At 45.3% G+C, this 20,951-nt stretch overlaps 1 protein-coding gene across 8 annotated transcripts in view; it reads right to left on the bottom strand.

The window, feature by feature from the left end:
- The window catches only part of ACOXL (acyl-CoA oxidase like), a 371,667-nt gene that overhangs the window by 157,374 nt on the left and 193,342 nt on the right, over positions 1-20,951 (bottom strand). For all 8 annotated transcript variants that reach the window (XM_058534585.1, XM_058534586.1, XM_058534590.1 and 5 more), the window contains one exon: positions 19,223-19,376. In XM_058534585.1, the coding sequence (XP_058390568.1) occupies positions 19,223-19,376 (154 nt within the window). The remainder of the gene's footprint in view (positions 1-19,222; positions 19,377-20,951) is intronic.

Below are 20,951 nucleotides of genomic sequence, written 5' to 3'. Positions count from 1 at the left end.
TTCAAAAACTCTTGGGCATCCGTGTTCTGTGTGAATCCGTATGCGAGTTTAGAGAAACACACGACAGAGAGAAGTCACCAGTCGGGGACTTGCAGCCATCTTCTTGAGGAACTTAAATTCTAAATTTGGGGCCCCTATCTTTGGGGACAAATGATTATAAACAGTTTGTGTGTGTACGTGTCTGTGTCATTTTCTAACTAAAAATGAACTTTTGGGTTTTTTTAATTAATTTCTAAAAGCAACACATAAGCATTAAAAAAATCAGAAAATAGAGAAAAACAAAAGGAAACAAGATAAAGTCATCCATAATCTTATGATGTGGGAGACAAAAGGGTGCCTGAGAAAGAAAGACCCCAAGAAAAAAGCTTGGGATAGGAATGGGGGATTGCAAGGACAGAGGTAGGTGTTAGGGGGAGGCAGATGGGGAGAGACCCAGAAACCAACAGAGCAGATGTGGGCAAAGGGAGCCATGGAGTGTTCTGGAGGGAGGAGGGATATGACTGAGCATGGCTGCATGAGGCACTTCCCACACCAGGTCACAACCCAGCACTTGTTACTTTCACATGGCTTAATAAACCAGTACCACAGGAAGTGCCAAGAGAAGGGACAGTCACAGAGGCCATTACTGACGACCAATTTTATGTTCCGTGTTACACATGATGTATCATCTCCACTCTTCACAACAACATCTCAGCCTGGGGTTTTGTGACACTGTTCCCTCTGTCTGGAGCACTCCCCCCAGATCCCCATGGGGCTCTCTCCCTTGTCTCATTCCTGTCTCTGGTCAGAAGTTCCCACTGCAGGGAGGCCGTCTCTGGTCCTTCTGTCTAACACAGCTGCCCCACCCACCACCATCACTCCCCATCTCCTTACCTCAACTTATTTTTCTTCATAGCATTTCCTGGTGTCCTTATAAGAACAGGACACACAGAGGGAAGACCATGTGAAGACACAGGGAGCAGAAGACGATCATCTACAAGCCAAGGAGAGAGGCCTCAGAAGAAACCCACCCTGCTGACACCTTGATTTTGGATTTCTAGCCTCCAGAATTGTGTGAAAATAAATTTCTGTTGTTCAAGCCACTCAGTCTAAGGTACTTCGTTATGGCAGCCCAAGATGACTAATACAGCGCGTGTGTGTGTGAAGTGTTATCTTGAATCTTGCTTGTTCACGACCAGAGATAAATCAATGTGAACTGCTTCTCCAACATGAACGAATCCTTTGGAGTCTAAGGAAATCCTTCTCCGAGCCATCATCTCAAGGCACTCAATAGCACCTTGGGTTTTCGTTAAAAAATGAAATGGTAGTTCCCAGAAGTTTTCTTCTTTCCACACTGGATTCCTAAGTGGGGGCATTTGCTTAGACGTTTCTGGTTGGGGTGCGGGGGAGATGAGAAAAAAGAGGGGAATGAGGGAAGAAACAGGTTTCATCTCCCAAAAAGTGAATAATATTTTCCATGAGCTTACTTCAGTCCTAATAAAAAAAGAAATGCGGACTAGGAAGAAAGAACTCTAAACTCCATGCTCCTAAAGCCAGCAGAATCCTCAGCGGTGATGCAGCCCAGAATCTGGTCTCCGTGAAGAAAGAGCACATTGGGAAGACGTGTTACTCTATCTCTGCCTTCTGCGTTACGTCGAGCCTCGTAGCAAGTAATTGTGAACGTCATTAGGGTTGTGTCCCATTTCAGAGAGAGCCCCACAAAACATATTTGATGATTCAAACTTTGTACACTGAAAGTTTAATATTTTCCCGCTGTTTTTAACATCTCTGAATTTTTTTACTGTATGATTACATTTAATAAATGTATCAGAACAAATTAGACACAGGCTTTCTTCCCCCCTTTTAAGCAAATTGAGGGTAAATTTTGTTAATTTGAAAGAAGAAGAAACAGACAAAATCAATCTTATTTTATTTGTTAGGGGAGGGTCAATAGAAAATATAGACACCGACCCACCAACCAGGAGGAACTGTGTCTTAGAGCTGTATTAATTCTATACCTATACCTGTATCTCTACCACCCCGAATGGGGTGTTGGCAGCTGATGTGTGTGAGATTCACTGCATCCTTTCCTGTGACAGCCGTGATCTGAGTGGGGTCTTCTGACAGCCAGAGTTCAGGGCCCAGCAGATGATGGATGTTCTGATGGAGGTGATGGCGAGTTGTCCCACCCGGCCCTATATGCTTTGAGGTGACCCCGCACCCTCAGGGCTTATGAACTGGGGCGAGCGCGTGGGAAGGAATTCATTCAAGGGTCCCATCACCAAATGTATACTGAGGGTCTCGCGTCACAGGCACTACGCCACATGTTGCAAACCAGAGACATGGTCCTGTCCTCAGATGACAGACAGGCATTGGTCAGGTAGACAAATGAAACAGATAATTTAAAAAATTTATGGTAAGTGCCGGAAAAGAAAAGATCTGGGTTCCATGAGAAAAAAATAACAAGAAAGACCTCTTCAACCTAGATGCCCGAGAAAGTTTTCAGAGGGCTTGTTCAACTTGGAATCTTAAAGAAGCAATGTCAGCAAAGCTAGGAGTGGGAGAAAGCTTGCTCCTGGTGAGAGAACAGCATGTGCAAACACCCTAAGGCCATGAAAGAGCACAGAATTTCAGGGACTGAAAAGAAGGTTGGGCTGGAGGTAGTAAGTGGGGGAGAGAGGGGCCCACAGAAAAGATTGAAGAGGCAGACAGGGGTCAAGTGACTCGAGGCCTCAGGAGCCATCTTGACGATTCATTTTACGTTAGTTTAGTTGCAATGTAAAGTTGTAAAATAATTTGAAGCTTTGGAATAGATGACTTGTGAGTTTAAAAGGTGGCTCTAGCTGCTGAGTGAGCACAGCCCACTAGAGGCAAGAGAGAAGGAGTGGACCAGTTGGTGGCATGGAAACGGGAGACATGGGTGGCACGGAGATAGAGGGAGAAGGCTTGGAGAGGGTTGGGTGTGTGCATGAGAAGAAGGAAGGCTGGGCCACATGACCAGTAGGTGTATAGTGTGGTGGTTACTGAGCTGGAGGATCACAGTGGAGGAGTATGTTTGTGGGGAAAGATCAAACATTCATATCTGTAAATGTTAGATGTGAGAATTGGTGAGACAATTGGTCAAAATGAAAGTTAGACACAAGACTCGGGAGATGTGAAAGATGTCTGGGATGGAGATATAAATTAGAGAGTCCTCACCACATAAGTAGTATTTAAAAACTCCGGAAGGGACAGAATCAACAAGAGTGTGATGACGACCCAGGCTCACCTTCCGGGAAATGCCAACATTCAGAGGTCAGGTAGAGTAAAACTGGTGGAGGAGACTAAGAAGAGAAAGGAGAAAGAAAGCCCGAGAGCTTGGGGCCCTGAAAGCTGAGAGAGGGTGTGTCCAGGAGGGACAGGTCTACCATGACGACTGAGGTTGGGAGCTCAGGCAGGTGAGGACCAAGAAGGGTCCTTTGGACCGAGTCACAGGGAATCAATGGCGACAGGACAAAAGCAGTTTAGGGAGCAAGGAGGAGGAGAGGCCAGATTTGCTTGGGACATCTGTCTCTGGCAATATGCTAGACCAGATATTCTTTAAAAACACTACTCTCCAGTAGAAACCATCGAAAATATGCTTGATAAAATATGTTTTAAATCATTTTGAATGCATATTAAGCTGATAAAGAGAAATACTCTGAGAGCAAACACAATGAGAGAGCATGACTCCAAAAGGGTAGGAGGTGTTGAGGCAAAGTAAGAGGTCATATAAAGATGCCCACACAAACACAGTCCTCTGGTAAACAATGCCTACCATGGGTGAAATAAGAAAACACCACTCGTCACCCAAAAAGATAGTGAGAAAATTTGCTACTTTCAGCTCTGGCGGTGGCTGGAAGGGGAAAACATCTCTCCTAGGCTTTTCAACCACAGCCTGCATTCATATGGCTCTGAGGCCAGAATCCATACTTCCCCTGAGGCCCTCAAAGCCCCAAGCAGAGAGGCCAGTTTAAAGTCTGTTGTGGTCTCCAGGTACCCGGCAGAGTAAATGCAGATCCTCTCTGGCCTGAAAGAACTACCCAGATAAAGTTCCAAAAATCACGGGCTCAAGAAAAAAAGATCACAAAACCCAAGGGGAAATAACAGACAATCAGAAGAGACAGACAATAATCAACAGAATCAAATCTGCAGAGGCAGCAGATACAGATATCAGCCTAAAATACCTAGAAGGAGATAATATAAAGCACATGGATAGACAGGATTGAAAGTGATAATGCCCTAAAATTTCCCAGAATTGTCAAGTGACACAAATCCACAACTTCGGCAAACCCAAATGACCCCAAAAATAAAAAATAAATTCATACTTAGATACACTATAGTGAAACCACAGACCACCAGAAAAACAAGAAAAAATATTAAAAGTAGAGAGAAAAAATAGACTGCCATGAAAAATTACAATGAGACAGACAGCTGATTCCTCAGCAACAAGGGAATCCAGAATAATAGTAAAAACTTCAAAGTGCCAAGAGAAAATAACTGTCAACCATGAATTCTATACTTAACAGTACTTAACCTTTCAAGATCGAGCATGAAATAAAGACATACCCAGAAAAATAAAAACTACGTTTACCACCACAGACCCACACTAAATGGTATCCTGAAGAAGGTACTCTAGGAACAAGGAAAATGACTTAAGAGATGCAAGAAGGACCTGTGGGCAAAGAAATTGGCAAACAGTGGCAGTTCTAAAGAAATCCTGATTCCACATAATAATAAATATGATGGTTAATTTGCGGGACTAAAAAAACGCAGTCCTGAAAGAATGGACAATGATACGCCAGAAGGTGGGAGCTGGCGCTTAGCGAAAGCAATCTAAGCTCTTGTATTGTTGGAGGAAAGGAAACACAATAATTAACTTTAGACTTTGTGTGTTAAGTGTACACACTACAATTGCTAGAGTGACCACAAAATGAACAAAACTAGAATGATAACCAGAAGAGGGAAGAATGGAAACGGGAAAAAAATAATAAATCTGAAAAAAAATAAGAAGCCCAAATAAGCAGAGATAAGACAGACCAACTAGAAAGCAAAGAGTAAGATGGAAGAAATGAATTCAAACATATCAGCAATGACAAAAAGTATTTAGACTAAACAGATAAAAATGAGGTTATTAGAGTAAATTAAAGACACCAGATCAATGTTGTTTATAAGAAACATAAATTCAATACAATAACACAGAAAAATTTTAAGTAAAAGGATATAACAGAGAAACACCAACTGAACGGAAGCTTTTGTCCTTACATTAATTTTGGACAAAATACATTTTAAAGCATTACTAGACTGAAAGATAGTCACTCCAGAAGGATCAAAGATTCAATTCACTAGGATGATAGAACAATTCTATTGTAAACATCTAATAACACAACTTCAAAATAATGAGACCAAAATTGGTAGAATTACAAGGAGACACTGACACATCTACCATCAACAGTGGGAGGTGTTAGCCCACTCAATAATTGATAGACCAGAAAAACCAAAACCTCAGTAAGAATAGGGAATATTTGAACAATGCCATGAATAAGCTTGATCTCCTGGTCACATTTAAAACCCTGCACCCAATTACAGAACACACACATACACATACAGCACGCTTCTTTGAAGCGTGAAGACACATGAAAACTGTCTGTGTTCTAGACCACAAAGTCAGTCATAATAAATTTTTAAAAATCTGTATTACACTGGCCATTTTCTCTGATTACAATGGAATTAAGTGGAAAAAAACCAATATAATAATAATTATTATTATTATAACAACAATAACAACAGGAAGTTACTAAAAAGAAGGCAGTACGGTGAATATACTCTGTAGCTGAACTGCCTCGGTTTGAATCTTGGCTCTGCCAACTCAGGAGCTGTGTGATCATGGGCAAATCACTTAAACTCTCTGTGCCTCATTTTTCACATACATAATATTGAGGTCATAACAGTCCTACTTTGTAGGGTTGTGAGGATTATATAAGTTAATCAATGTAAAATGTGAAGACTGGTGCCTGGCACAGTAAGAATTCAACAGAGTTTGGCTGTTATTATTTTTGAATACTAGACATTAGAAAATTTAAAAAACTACTCAACTAACTCATGGTTCAAATAAATCATTATGGAAATTGAAATATACTTAGAATTGATAAACAGAACATCTTATATATCAAATCATGGTTGATCAGCCAAAGCAGTATTTAAAAAGAAAAGTTATAACTTTCAATGTTTATAATAGAAAAGGAGAAATGGCAAAAATTAATGAGATAACATCAAAGTTAAGGTCATAGAAGAAGTGCAGGAAAATAAACCCAAAGAAAGTAGAAGGAAATAAATAATGAAGATAAAAATCAATAAAATAGAAAAACCAGGTACAATCTGGAGATAGTCAACAGAGCCAAAAGTTTATTATTTGAAAAAAATACGAAAATAGATCAAGAGATAAAGGGATGGGAAAAAGAAACAATATTAGGAGTGGCAAAGGGAACCTAACTACAGATACGGCAGGGATAAAAAGATAAGAGAGTATTATGAACCTTGTGCCAATAAATTTTTAAACAAAGAAGAAATGGACAAATTACTAGAAAAACATAAATACCAAAAGACTCAAGAAGAAATAGAAAATCTGAATAGCTATAACCACTAACGAAAGAGAATCAATCATTTAAAATGTTCCCAGAAGGAAACTGTGAGCTTATATGCCTTTACAGGCATGTGTACAAAATAGTCAAGGAACAGATCATCCAATTTTATATAAACTCTTTGAGAGAACAGAAATAGGAAAAACACACCCCCCAAGTAACTTAATGAGGGAGTTATAACTTTGATATCAAATTAGACAAGGGCGGTACTAGGAAGGAATAACACAGGGTGACCTCACTCATGATCACAGATGGATAAATCCTAAATGAGTATTAGCAGACAGAATCAACAGTGTATTAAACACACACACACACACACACACACACACACACACACACACACATCATGACTAAGAAGTATTTATCCCCAAACTCAAGATTTATTAAACCTTAGAAAAACTGTTAATGTAAATACACCACATAGATTAAAAGGAGGAAAGGGTGTGATTATCTCAGTAAAATAAATGCACATAAGTAATTCCATAAAATTTAAATCCATCCACTATTTTAAAACCAAACAAAAAAATGAACACACACACATACAAACACACAAAAGCCTCTTCATAAACTAAGGGTAAAACATACTTGCCTTAACCTGATAAAGAACATCTGCAGGATATCCACTCTAAATAATATCCTTAATGGTGGAACAGTAAGCACACGTCCTGTAAAGTTAAGAATAAACTACAGGTTGGGGGCTGGCGCCATGATGTAGTGGTTAAGTTTGGCATGCTCCACTTCAGCGGCCCAGGTTCACGGGTTTGGATCCTGGGGATGCTGTGGCCATGCCGTGCCAACGACCCACACACAAAATAGAGGAAGATTAGCACAGATGTTAGTTCAGGGCTAATCTTCCTCAAGCAAAAAAAAAAAAAACGGTGGGGGGAGGAACATTGGCAATGGGTGTTAGCTCAGGGCGAGTCTTCCTCAGCAAAAAAAAAAAGAAAAGCAAAGAATAAACTACAGGTGCTGTTATCAACCACTTCTTTTAACCATTGCACTGGAGGTCCTCGCCACTTCAATAATATGACAAAGAAATAAATGTACCTAATTGTAAAGGAGGAAACAAGCTATCATTTTTTGCAGGTGATATGATTATCTTCACAGGAAATGCAAAGGAACTACAAACACTATTAGAATTACTATGACGGTTTAACAAGGTTGCCAGATGTAAGATCAATATACAAAATTCAACTCCATTTCTCTACACCAGCCTGAAAAGATTAGTTAGAAAATATTTCAAAAGCTATCATATATACTTTAATAGATATTCCTCAGCTACTATTCTCTGAGAACTCTCTCACCACCCGTACAAGTAGGGCGTCAGGAGGCATGTTCATGATACATGACCTCACTCCCTAACCAAAAATGACTGAGTTGGGAAGGACTCCAACTCAAACTGAGCCGGGGATTTAGCACTGGATCTATGAGACATCATCTCAGAGTGCAGCTGGAATGGAGATGCTATAAACTCCATAGCCAAAGGACAACCACAAATGCAGAGGAGCAAGGAGAATGGGCAGACACCAGAGATGCAAAGGCTGAGACTATGGTTCCCCAGGGAAGGAGAGACCAAGAGCAGAGCTGCCTCGACTCTAGTCCGCTTCCCAGTTCCTGGTCCTCATGAGGATTCCAGAACATACCTCTCTCTCTCTCCTTGAGATGTGTTCTCCTTTGCTGCTTGAACAAGTTTTTAATGGGCCTCTCTTACTTGCATCCAAAAGAATTTTAACCAAGATGATTACAAATTTAGAAGTCAACTAGTGAAGCTTCATTTCTCCCCCTCCTTATTTCCTTGATGTGATGGGTGAATCCTTCTGGAGAGTTACGAACCATCTCGACGGAGGGAAAAAGAGAATACAGTAGATTCAAAATTTGGCAAATTGGCCCAGGATTGATGCCAGCTCCATCCATTATTTTCTCATATATCTGGATGCTACCCATTCCATACAAAATTTATAATCACCTTCTTTACACCCTTAAGAAGTTTGGGCTGAGACCTTCAAAGGAATGTTGTCAACAAAATAGATTGTCCTTGGGTCATTTTAGTAATCCTTCTTTTCTTTATCAGGGATGAGGGTTAGTTTTACTGCCTGCTACTCTCACACTCTAATTTGCCTGACAAGATAAGACCTACTAACATAAGATATTCACAAATATGACACACGGATTTTCTCACTGGGAGATGATTTTTTCCAGTGACCACAGGTTAACAACAAAACACAAAGGCTTGTTTAAAAATTGTGGATTATGTTAAATGAGGGTTGAACGTATAACATTGATTAACATGGAACCCAGCAGCCAGAAACAAAGTTATCATCCCCGTACCCTCCGAAAAAAAAGCAAGGTCTCAAATTAGGGACAAGAGCCTTGAGTTTGGAAGACCTGAATTAGAACCCCTGCCTCCACATTTTGCTGTATCTGAAGAAATAGCATCTCACCTCTGGGCTTAGTTCTCTCATCCATGGGAAAACCATAAGGATAATAATTCCTACTCATAGGACTGTTGGAGGATTAAAGGTGGCCACATCCATACAGGCCCCTGACACTTGACCTAGCAGGGACTCAGAGAACGTCAGGCGGTCAAAAATGAAAACCTCTTTTGAAAAATAAGAGCTGATTCCTTTAATCTTGGAGCAAAGTTCTTTCAAAGTTGAGAAATAACTTATCATCACAAAGTGATTTTTATTGTGCTTTCTAAATCCCTGAAACCAAACAGGTTATTGTCCTCATAATGATCAGAAAGTGACAGCAGAGATGACAAGAAGCCTAGAATTTAGTCTGGAGCCCCACAATGTTGGGATTTTTCTTGAAGGCCTTCACTGTGTCCAGAGAAAGGGGTCTCTGACTGATGAAACGAAAAGGGAGGGAGTTGGTCAGAGACCCACGGTGCCCTAGAAAAAAACAGGATGGGGCTGAGCAAAGGGTCTGGCTGATGAAGTTGTCGTAGCAACCACTGAGAAGACTTTCTCCTGGGGTCAACACTTGGACCCCAGCCAGTCCCTTCTCGGGAGGTTTGCCAGATCTGGCCTTGGACTCTTTCCTAGCATGGGCTGTACCTGAACCCCTTCCATTCTGCTACCCAGTTACTTGGCATTATGGTGAAGCCCAACTTGCCCCTACTCTGCCCACATAGGCATTCCTAGCCAGCTGGACCCCTGACCTTCAGACTTAGAACCCAGCATCACTAGCTGCACATGGCCCAGGCACCTCCCAGGATTTTTCTTGGCTCTGTTTCTTCTCAAGAAATTGGATAGGGAGCAAAACGGTCTCTGCCATATTAGATCCAAGCCAGGCTGACCTACTGATCTGTTTTGAGAGATACTTGTCTGGGGGATTGTTGTGAAAAACTGAGCATTCACACCAATACTATCTATTTTATTCCAGGGAATCTGCAGCATCCAGGACTGAGGGGTGACTCTCCAAAGACTCCTCCTTGCACCAGCCAGCCTGCCTGCACAGAGCCCACTTTACCTGGAGGACTCTGTATTCCCGAGGAGCTTCGACTCTTCCTCAGGGCTGGGCAGGGGCCCACTGAGTTCTTGGATTTTTGAGTCTGATGTTTCTAGTTCTTCTGGCTCTTCTCTGGTCACCAGCACTCTTAGCTGTCTACATTCAGAGACCCTCTATCCTTACCACTCTGCAGCACCCCAGAAACCGGGAGCCGTGTGTGACAGTCAACAAGCATCCTCGCAAAGGCTGGCCAGACTCCTTCAGGAGTGGAGTAAGGGCTTCAGCCTCAGCACACAGACTTCAGGTCATCTCTTTGGGATTCCCAGAGTTTCTGTTTTGGTTATTTCAGGCCTTGGCTCTGTTCCAAGAAATGGCTGACGCCAGATAAATGAAGTGGTGCTGAATCTCCCTGGGGAATTAGTCTCGGGACCAAGGCTTCTAAATAACCAGGAGACTCGGCATCACACCACTTATTATTTATTTTAATTCACAAACACTTGTAGTTGTTTCAGCGTCCTCTGAGGCAATCTTTAAAATATAATGACTCAGTCACTGCCCAGCTGGACTGCATCTCTAAACAGCAAACAGCAGCTCCGTGTCTAACATGAAAGGGATGGTCAACACGTGTTTGCTGATAACCTTATCATCAGGCTGGGTCGTAGAGCTCTTCTGAGAATTTCTCCTGCTCCAATTTTGTCCAGATATTTCTTATTCTGCTTTGGCCAGTTCTACTCTTCCCTGTGGGATTCTGGAACACATTAAGGAAAAACGGAGCAGCCAGGGACTAAGAAGAGAAGGCTCTCATGGAGGGGCCCTGATGGAGGGGGCCTAAAATCCTGCTGTAGAGACTGATCCTGAGAGCCCAGTGAGCCCAGCAGTGGTATCTTCCGGTGCTGATATCAAAGGGGCCAGTGTGGAGGGCACAGCCCCTGGCCATGGCATCCAGGTACAGGTAACACTCAAGGGCCAAGGGATACTATAGAAGTTCCCTGTGAAGATTTTGACCGTGCAGGGCTAAGGTCAGCAGCTAGGGTACTAGATACAGCTCTATCCCAGTGGGGGAGGCGGGGGTAATGGGTGGGGGGACATTGGTAACCATACAGCGTGTCCAGGTTCCAAGTCTGTCTTTGTAGACCCTGATGCTTTGGAGTCAGATTTGCTCAGAACATGACTTGCCTCCATGGTCCAAGGCTGCACCCTGAGGAGCCCCAACCAGACAGCTCCCTGTCTAATGGGTCAGGAGGGAAGGGGAGAGGAAAAGGGAGAGAGCTGGGGTCCTTCATTGTAAGCACATCCAGAAAAAGGGAAGAGAAGGAGAGTCAAGTACACATTGAGTGCCCACAATGCACTAGGCTTTAAGAGTTAAGGAAACTGAGGGTCCCAGTGGTAAGGTCCAAGTTCACAGAGTCCTGACCACAAGATTCCACCCTTTCTGTGACGAGGTGCCCCTCCCACTTCTCAGAACGCCCTCTCCACAATGCAGCCCCATATGAGGCAAAACTATAAGATCCAGGGCTCTGCTTCCCTACTCTTCTCCCAGACGATTGTAGGAAATTCAATCTGGGTTTGCTTGACTATGGAGAAAAGAGGCAATATGCAAGTACAGTTAAATAGCAACAGTCTTAAAAACTTGGTTGACCCTGTCAATCCTTAAAGATAGAAGGTGGGAAGCAAAGAGAAGCAGCCGAGGCCTGAGTCACGTGACTAAACACAGCCCACAGAGTTGTGCTCTCAGCATTCCCACGTGGGCAGGTGAAGACTTTTCATCATGTCCAAGCGAGGCCAGTTGGATTCTCCACTTACATACTGAGATTAGAAGGCAAAATGCAGAACACGTGTAGGCATAAAGCCCTGGCCATTGGGGATGGCACCCGGCTACACGCCAAAGGCAGGCTTTGCTGTCCCAACTCCTGTTCCAGCCCCTCCCTGACTCACCAAAGATGTCTGGGGTCAGTAATTGAACCACGTACCGCCTCCCTTCCCTCAGCTCTACAACAGAGAGAAAGAGCAGGGAACCACCTCAGAGCGTCTGATAGGAAAGGAAGGGTCTGGTCCTGCGAGCCAGCCTCCACCATGATGGGAAGATCCAGTTCAACTCACACTAACTTCTGGGTGGCTCAGCAACCTGCATCCATGGGCACCGGGAAACTGAGGCTCAGGGAGGGGAGCGACCTGCCCAAGGTCACCAAAGTGACAGGCTAAATTCAAACTAAGCTCATCCCACTAAAATGACGCCAGCTATTTTCTGGAGCATGAGGGCAGAAGCCAGCACACTCAGTTTGCAGACAGAACAGTGGTTTGGTGCATGGGCTCTGGAGATAGACTCTCTGGGCTGGAAGTTTGGCTCTGCTTAACCTTGGGCAAGTTACTTAAGCTCTCTCTGGCCTCAGTTTCCTCCTGTGTAAATCTAATAACAGTACTCAATTAATTTGAGACTTAGCTAAGTTACTACTCTATGCAAAGCACTTATAAAGGTGTCCACGTAGATAGGAAGTGCTTAATGACTGCTAACAAAAACAAACAAAAAGCAAAGAGACCCTGCAGCTCCTGGTCCTGGGCTCCCACATACTCTGCGTCTGACGTGGGAAAAGGCTGCCCTTTCATCAGCACGGAGAATCAGTCAGAGGGGCAGGTCTGGAGCACCAGAGGCACAAAGCCCCGTGGAGTTCAGCCCCTCATCTTTGGTAAGCGTGGACCTCCTGACACTAAGAGGCTTGATAAGCTGAAGTAGGACCTGTGTGCAATGCAGGGTGTGATGGGGTCTCATTCACCCAGGGATATCTGCTCATTCCACACAGCAAAGTTGAGCCTCGCCCCCTTGGGGAACCTCCCCTGACACCCCAGTGTGATTTCCTACCCTCCTCCTCTGGGCATAGCTTTACCATAGCAACATGGGCTCTGGGATCAGACAAATCGGGCTTTGGAGCCCCCAGTAACCCGCGGGAGCTCGGGCAAGTCCAACTGCTCTGAGCCTCATCTTCCTCATCTGCAAAATAGGGACAATCAAAGCAGCCAGCTCCTAGGGTTGTTACTGGATTTAGGATTATTATATCCTCTTGAACTGGCCCCTTTGTCATTATGAAACGACCTTATTTAACCCTGCCAGTAGTCTTCGCTCTGAGGTCTACTTTGCCTGATATGAACAATCACTCTAGCTCTCTTCTGATGAGTGTTAGCGGGCTATACCTTTTCGCATCCTTTTAACCCATATTTTGTCTTGCAAACAGCTTAGTTCATACCTATTGTCCATTTTTTGGTTGTTTCAGTCAGGAGGACATATCAGCTGCATGTTCCTTCAACGTGGTCAGAAGCAGAAGTCCCCTAATGCTCATTTGACTGAATTCTTAGGGCCTCCCAGTTCCATGCCCAGTGTAGAGCGGCGCCCCCGTCACATTTCCTGGCCTTCACGCACGGGGTAGAGCAGCGGCCCCCTCACATTTCCTGCCCTTTGGGATGGGGAACATGTGCCTAGTACAATGCTCCACACATAGAAAGAACTCAGACATACTTAACAATGACTCAATCAGCAGTCATTAAGGCAACGGAGTGCTTGCATAAACATAAGTTATGAAAATTCCAACCAGTATTGTTCATTTGATGATCTGATTTTGGAAAAAATTTCTTTTTTGTATGAAATCTCATTTATTCCAAGCTTTGTGCACAAAAAGTGATAGACCATGCTCAAAAGGTAGAAATAGTTAGAAAAAATTTGAGCTTGGAAACAAAGGAGTTAAAAGACAAAAATATGATTTAATTCCAAAGTTTCACTTCTATTTGTATTCTGCATATATCTACTTCACTGCTAAGAATGTTTTTTAAACAACTAAGCGCTATTCTTGCAACATTCATCCTATCACCCAAAGAGAGCAATAGTTGCCAATGCTCTTGTAGAAACAGCCAACCTAAGACTTTCTCATGATTTTCTGACACAGAGTGATAATGTTATTAAAATCGACCACGAAGTGCTTTGGAAACATTGATCTGTGGAGAGAGAGAATCTCAGAATCCAAGGTTTCCACAGAACAGTTTAAGAGCCACAGTTCTGGGATCATGAACTCTCACCTAGACCAAACGCTGCAGGCCGCTGTGCAGTGAATCTTCCTCTCAGATCCAAGATAAGCCAAGCAGATAAAGAGAACTGATCACTTCTTGTAAGTGTCAATGCTTAGGAGACATTTAAAGGCCTTTATCTCTTTTCCATTTTCAAATACATAATCGTAAGACCCAAAGGGTCAAATTAACAACATTCCAGGGAAAACCGAATTATCAGAGGTCCTGGTCTCAGCAGAAGCCACGCCACAGTCTGAGCTAGAAAATATATTCCCCTGAAACCCCAGCCTCTTGTTATTGCCGTAGACACACTCTGCTGACCCACAGCTCTCAGCTACATAGAGCAAGACCTTCTCTGTCTGATCAGTGAGTCTGGGCTGTGTTTTGAAAATGACAGGCTGTGACACACCAGCAGGTCATTAAATCAATTGAATGCATCATGACTAACTTTTCTTAAAATCACATAAACTAAAAAGAAAATACTAGAGCACATCACAATAGTGAGGTAAGTTTCATGAAATTTATTTTTTTGATTTCATATATGTATGTTTGTGAATACAGGGTAGTAATAAAAAGTGTACCTTTTACTTTCGGTCAATGGTCAAAAGAATTTGAAAGCCACTGGTCCAGCAACTATTAAGATTCTGTGTTCAGCTGCTGGTGGGAGTGGGAACTGGTATAATCTTTGCTGACAATACAAATATCATTTAAATACTTCATCCCAAGGAAACAATCACAGGTATGCAAAAAAAGAAAAAGTTAGCTACCAGACTGTTTTCTACAGTGTCATTTATAATAATGAAAAACTTGACAGAAACTAAAGGATTAGTTGAATAAATTATGGTACATCTAGATGATACTAGCCATTAAAACTTGACTGCAAAGGAGGGATCTGAAGGAGTATCCATATCAACTCTTAGGAGAAAAGGAGAGGTGGTAAAATTTTAAACACGTACACACACAATGTATAGAAAGGATATAGTGCACATGATAAACATCTCTGGGAAGTATAATTCTGGGATATACTTACTTTCTCCCTTGTGTTTTCCTGTATTTTCAAAAATTTCTATAATGAATATGCATCACTTTTGAAATTGGTAAAAATAATACAATAAATGTGATTCCAAATGTGCTTTACTCAGCAAAGACGCTGCCCTCCACAGCTGATGTTCACTTTAGGCAATAGCGACAAACATTCAAGTTAGCAGTCGAGAGAAACAGGACTTCATGGGGCAGTAGGTTGAGAGTAGAGGCAAAAATTAGGTGCCAAATGTACTCATATCTTGATAAATTGTACAATGAGTTCCCATCCTTGCCCTCTTCTCAAGTCCCTTTCTCCTAAACTACATAACAAATGAGCCATCAAGATGGGCATGGGCAGGTTTTGGAGCTAATAAATATCACCATCACTCTGAATATGAGTAGCCTATAGGCAATAACAGTGTTTTTTCTCTCCAAAAAATGACAGTAAAGTCTGATGTTAAAAGTGTTTGGGGTAAAAAAAAAATAATAATAAAGCAAGAAAAGACCAAGGGGGCCAAGCTTTGTGGATCAGTCCCAAATTCTAAGAGTAAGACAGAAAAATGGATGCACAGGGCAATCATTCAGTCAAGCCCATCTGTCCATCATGGGTGTCTGTCCATCATCCCATCTGTCCATCAATCTGCTGTCCATTGGTCTGTCTGTCCAACACCCCATCTGTCCATCCGTCTGTCAGTCAACAGGTGCTTACTGATACTCAACACTATAGTCAGAAGTAGGGCTGTAGTGATCAAGGACTTGGTCCCTGCCCTCACTGCCTTCATAGTCCAACCTCAGTTTACTCATTTGTAAAATGGCAATAAATTAGAATCAGTAACATCATCAAGAGCCTACCACATGCCAGGCACTGTATTGAAGGCTCTGTCTCTATGAACTCAGTCAGCGCACCCCATGGTTCTGCGGACTGAAGGTGCCATCTGAGTGCCTGCCTCAGGCAGCTGTGCAGTTGGGTTAGTCCCTTCTCTGGGGACTAATTCTGGCTTTTTTTCTTCAATCCTTTCCTCCCCTGCAGCCTCACTCGGAGCCAGCCCATGCTTGTCCTGGTGTTCCTAGATGTGCCACATACTCCCACACCTTCCCCCCGGGTGCAGGGTATCCCCTCCCCAGTAGGTCCTCCAACATCCATCTGGAAGGCTCTTGTTCACTTTTAAGTTGCTAAAGTGAACTTAAACTGCTAAAGTGAACTTAAAAACTCCTCAGGGACCCTCCTCAGATCTCACTGAGTCCTTCCAGGCCCGGCTGCCACACAGGGCCTGCCACAGCGTGCTGGGCTCTGCACCCACTTTGAAGGATGGCGAGCAAAAGAGACCAAGTGGGATCTTTTTTTCTCCAAATCCTCAGGCTAGGCACATCATAGGGGTATCAAGTGCCACTTCCTCGTTCACGTGTGAAGCGTTTTATGCTCAGCATCTCACATAATTTAACCCTCCCAACCTCGACAATGGAAGGCTGGTTAACCTCACTTTCTACATGAGAAAACTGAGGCATAGAGAGGGGAATAACTTGCCCAAGATCACACCCAGAGCTGCTGGCTCCAAAGACAGTAAGTGTGTGCTGAAATACATTTTTTAGAAGCAAGACTTACTTAGATCTACAGGCCATAAAAGAAGAGTTTTTCGGTATCATCTGAGCAACCCCCCAGACTCAAGTCCACACTTTCCGCTCCTGGAGACCTCCTGCCTGAAGAAGATGCAGTGTATGGAAATCTGAACTTAAAACAATTAGAAGATGCTCATGCTTTTCTTTCAACCAATATTATGTCTGTACAAATGGCCTTGTGGTAGGCGTTGGGTGGATACAGGAGTGGGGAAGAGAAGGGAAGGAACGAAAATGGAAATCAGGTCTTCTGCACCCAGGTTGCTGGGAGCTCCTGGGAAGCACAGCTATGTGAGGCAGCAGGACCTGGTGGGATCACAGGGCTGGTATCTCAGCCCAGAAGAGCAGCCCTCCAGCTTCGTGTCTCTTCTATAATATGGTGGCAGAGGGGTCATTTCTGCACTGCTGGGTGGTGCTGGGCAGTAAAGGAGAGTATGACTAGTCAGGTCACCAGACAGCAGGGTAAGGGCTGATTGTTTTGGGCATCCCTGCCAGGGCTCAGGATTGACCGAGGGAGAACGTGGTCTCCCAGAATGGTGTAGTGGGGCCTGGTCTGAGGACGGCAGGTCATGGAGGCCAAGAGGAGTGCAGGAAGGCCTCTGTGTAGGGAGGGTATGAGGCCTGGGGGCAGGAGACCACAGGCATGCCGCCCATGAAATGCGTCAAAGGAAACGACGAGCCAAGGGAGGAAAACTAGAAGACCACAGGTGGTTTTGATCAGACCCTCGGATTGACTCATCTGTCACAGCTACAAGATCTGCATCTGCTCAGTGTCCCCAGCAGTGCCCCAACCCTCCCCTGTGTGGGCTGCCCCTGCCTGAGGGGTCACTTCAAGTCGCACCGCCCACTGCTGACCTAAACCTTCTCGCTCTACCCTGGAATCCCTGAGTTCTGGTCCTACTGATGCCAGCAGACTCCTGTTTGAAGAGCAGCCACCTTCCTGGAGCTGCCGGTGGACACCAGCCACCTGGCAGGGGCCTCCCGACTTGTCAGGTCACTAAGGAAGGTCACGAGTCACTGCCCCTGCCTACCTCAGAAGACCTTGGCTCCTGGCCCAGCTGCGCCCCAGTGCCAGTTGTCACTTTTTTCTCCATTCTCCTTCTTTTCCATGTGGACCCCCACACAACATCCCCACAGGGGCAAAGCAAGCATGCCCACCACCACCACCATCATGGACACGGAGTGCACGCCTGCCTATCCGAGGCCCCTTCATCACGGGCACATCTTTACCCAGCCACCATAAGAGAAATGATCACGCTGGCCTTCACATGAGAGGACACAGGAGGCTCTCATCCCAATCCACAGAAACTCCCGGGCTCTGTCTGTTGTGAAGGCCCAGCCCCTCCTCACCGCTCGCCCCTCACCAGCTCTGATGCAGAGAGGCATGGTGTCAGGCTTTCCAGAAACTCATCCTTCGCCGTTTATTTTCTACAGCTGCCCTTGACCTGCTCTTGACACCTTCTCACTGAGGCTAAAACTCTTCATCCTCCCTTTCAGGTTCAGAGCCGCTGTTTTTAGGCAAATATTCAGCCAAGTTCAGGATTAAACTCAGGCCAAAGGCCCAAAAGGGGCTCCCTCCTCCCAACTTCCTCCTGCAGTGCCTGCATCCGGCCCGCGTGACCAGGGAGCAGGGCAGTCCCTGGGGGTTGCTGACGTAGGGTTGCCATCTGGGGCTGAACCCCAGTTGCCACCACAGCTAATGCCTGTAGTCCTGCCGTGCCACCTAGTCACAGGTCCACAACCCCACATCCCACCTGTCCTGCCCTTAGAGACCCCACTTGGATACCCTTCTCACCAGCGCTGGGCCCCCACAAGATGCAGAGACTGCCTGCCTCCTGCATTCTGCATCCTGCGGCACATCTGCTCTCAGGGCTGTAGGGGATAGGGCACAGACCCCAGCTGTTCTCACAGTCTCCCTCCACTCTCCAAAGAGTCCTACCGGGATTTCTCACACCTCCTACCCCTCACCACACAGGCCAGTCTGAGGCCCGGGGCTGGGGCCACACTGAGCAGTCTCTAAGTGCTTGGCACGACCCTGTCTGCTCCTTCCCAGGCTAGAAACCCCCGGAGTCATTTCCTGCATTCTCCCCTAGGGATTCAAACATCGGAGCAGAGCTTTGATCATCTGACCTTTGTCAGCTCTTTCCCATACTGTCAACACAACCACGACCACTGAGCCTAATGATATTTATTGCGGGCCTCCACCGGCCGGGCACTGCTGGCCAAGCATTTACAAACATGGTCTGTATCGCCGAGGCATCACACGAGGTGGACACACACAGACGACAAGGCTAAGTAATGCACCCAGGGTCACGAGGGCAGTGGAGATTTCCGCCTGGCTCCAAAGCCAGTGCTCCACCCACTGGCACACGATACTCCCTCCACGCTTGCTATAACACTGGGGCCCTGCAGGTCTGGCGCCCCTCGGGGCTGCAGGGGCTCACCATGCCTCCGGTGCACTCACGGCAGTCCTGCAGGCATCTGAGGTTCTCCCAGGTGCTGTAGGCCTTCAGCCCTGCCACCAGCGCCTGCAGCGGGCGACAGTCGACGAGCTCCTTCCCGTGGAAGACGTCTTCGTCCAGGAGGACCCCAGCATACCTGTGAGACAAGCAGAGACGGGTGATGGACCCAGCAGCGCCCAGCACAGGTGTGAGAGAGCAGGCGAGGAACGAAAGCACAGCCGACGGCTTAGGCAAACGCTGGGCTACAATCTGCTCCTCCCTCCCTCACTGCCAAAGCCTCCACGTGCCCTTCAGAACCCTCACCCCGCACCGTGAGGCTCCACGGCACCATCCTCCCCCTGGGAAACCCCTCCTCCATCTTCTGTCCAAGTGTACTTTTCCGCCAGTCCCTCACAGGCCTCATGGCTCACGTGGGCATCTGTCTTGACACCCCTTGACCCCACTAAATGTGAGCACTCGGCTTAACTCTCTCCCTCTTTTAGTCTACACATATAGGATCATATTCCAAACTACTCTCTGCTGCCATTCACACAAAAAAACTTTCACACATCTCTTGTATTTTTAATTGTTTAAATTCCACTGCCATCGAAAATTCTGAAATATATTGTGTGCTAGACAGAATAGCGGCCCCCAACGATGTCCAGGTCCTCATCCCTGGATCCTGAGAGTATGTTACCCCACCTGGCAAAAGGGATTTTGCAGATGTAATTTAATTAAGGATCCTGAGATGGGGAGGTTAGCCCGGATTATCCAGGTGAGCCCAATGTCATCACAAGGGTCCTTATAAGTGAGAGGGAGGCAGGAGGAGACACAAGAAAACAGTCAGGGTGACGCAGCACAAGAAAGACAACCGGCCATTGCTGGCTTTGAGGATGGAGGAAGCAGCCATGAGACGAGTAATGAGGCAGCCTCCAGAAGCTGGAAAAGGCAAGGAAACAGATTCTCCCTAGAGCCTCCAGAAGGAGTGTAGCTCTCCCGACAACTTGATTTGTAATCAGTGAGACCCATTTCAGATTTCTGACCTCCAGAACTGCAAGATGATAAATTTGTGTTATTTCAAGCCACGAAGTTTGTGGCAATTAGTTACAGCCCCAATAGGAAATGAATACAGATTATGAACCATTTCTTCCTCCAAAATGTTGAGTCACTGTTTCCCCTCCTTTCTCTGCCACCTGTGGGCTCAACTACTGTGCAGTGCATAGCAATGTCTATTGGCCTTCCTCCATCTGCACGCCTCCCTCCTCAGTTCTGGTTTTATTCTCTGCCATCTTTCAAACCACCACAGTGGAGGGTACAGCTTTCCCCCTCTCTCCTTTCTTCTGAACACCCCTTCCTATTAGCCTTGTTTATAAAGTCTCTTTTAAAATGAGTTAGCGTCGGGCCGGCCCCGTGGCTTAGCGGTTATGTGCGCGTGCTCCGCTGCTGGCGGCCCGAGTTCGGATCCCGGGCGCGCACCGATGCACCGCTTCTCCGGCCATGCTGAGGCCGCGTCCCACATACAGCAACTAGAAGGATGTGCAGCTATGACATACAACTATCTGCTGGGGCTTTGCGGGGGGGAAATTAAAATGAGTTAGTGTCTAACAACTGCTAGGAATAAAAGCTTGACTGAAATCTTTCTAAGCTCAGCCAAACTCCAGGACACAGAGGCAGCCCCAGGACCAAGCACTAAAGTCAAGGGTGGTCAACACACAGGGTGGGTACTCTCCTC

Source organism: Diceros bicornis, chromosome 40 (assembly GCF_020826845.1).
Source record: "Diceros bicornis minor isolate mBicDic1 chromosome 40, mDicBic1.mat.cur, whole genome shotgun sequence".
Classification (NCBI taxonomy): Eukaryota; Metazoa; Chordata; class Mammalia; order Perissodactyla; family Rhinocerotidae; genus Diceros; species Diceros bicornis.
The sequence above is the reverse complement of the archived record's forward strand: the minus strand, read 5'-3'. Positions and strand labels throughout refer to the sequence as shown.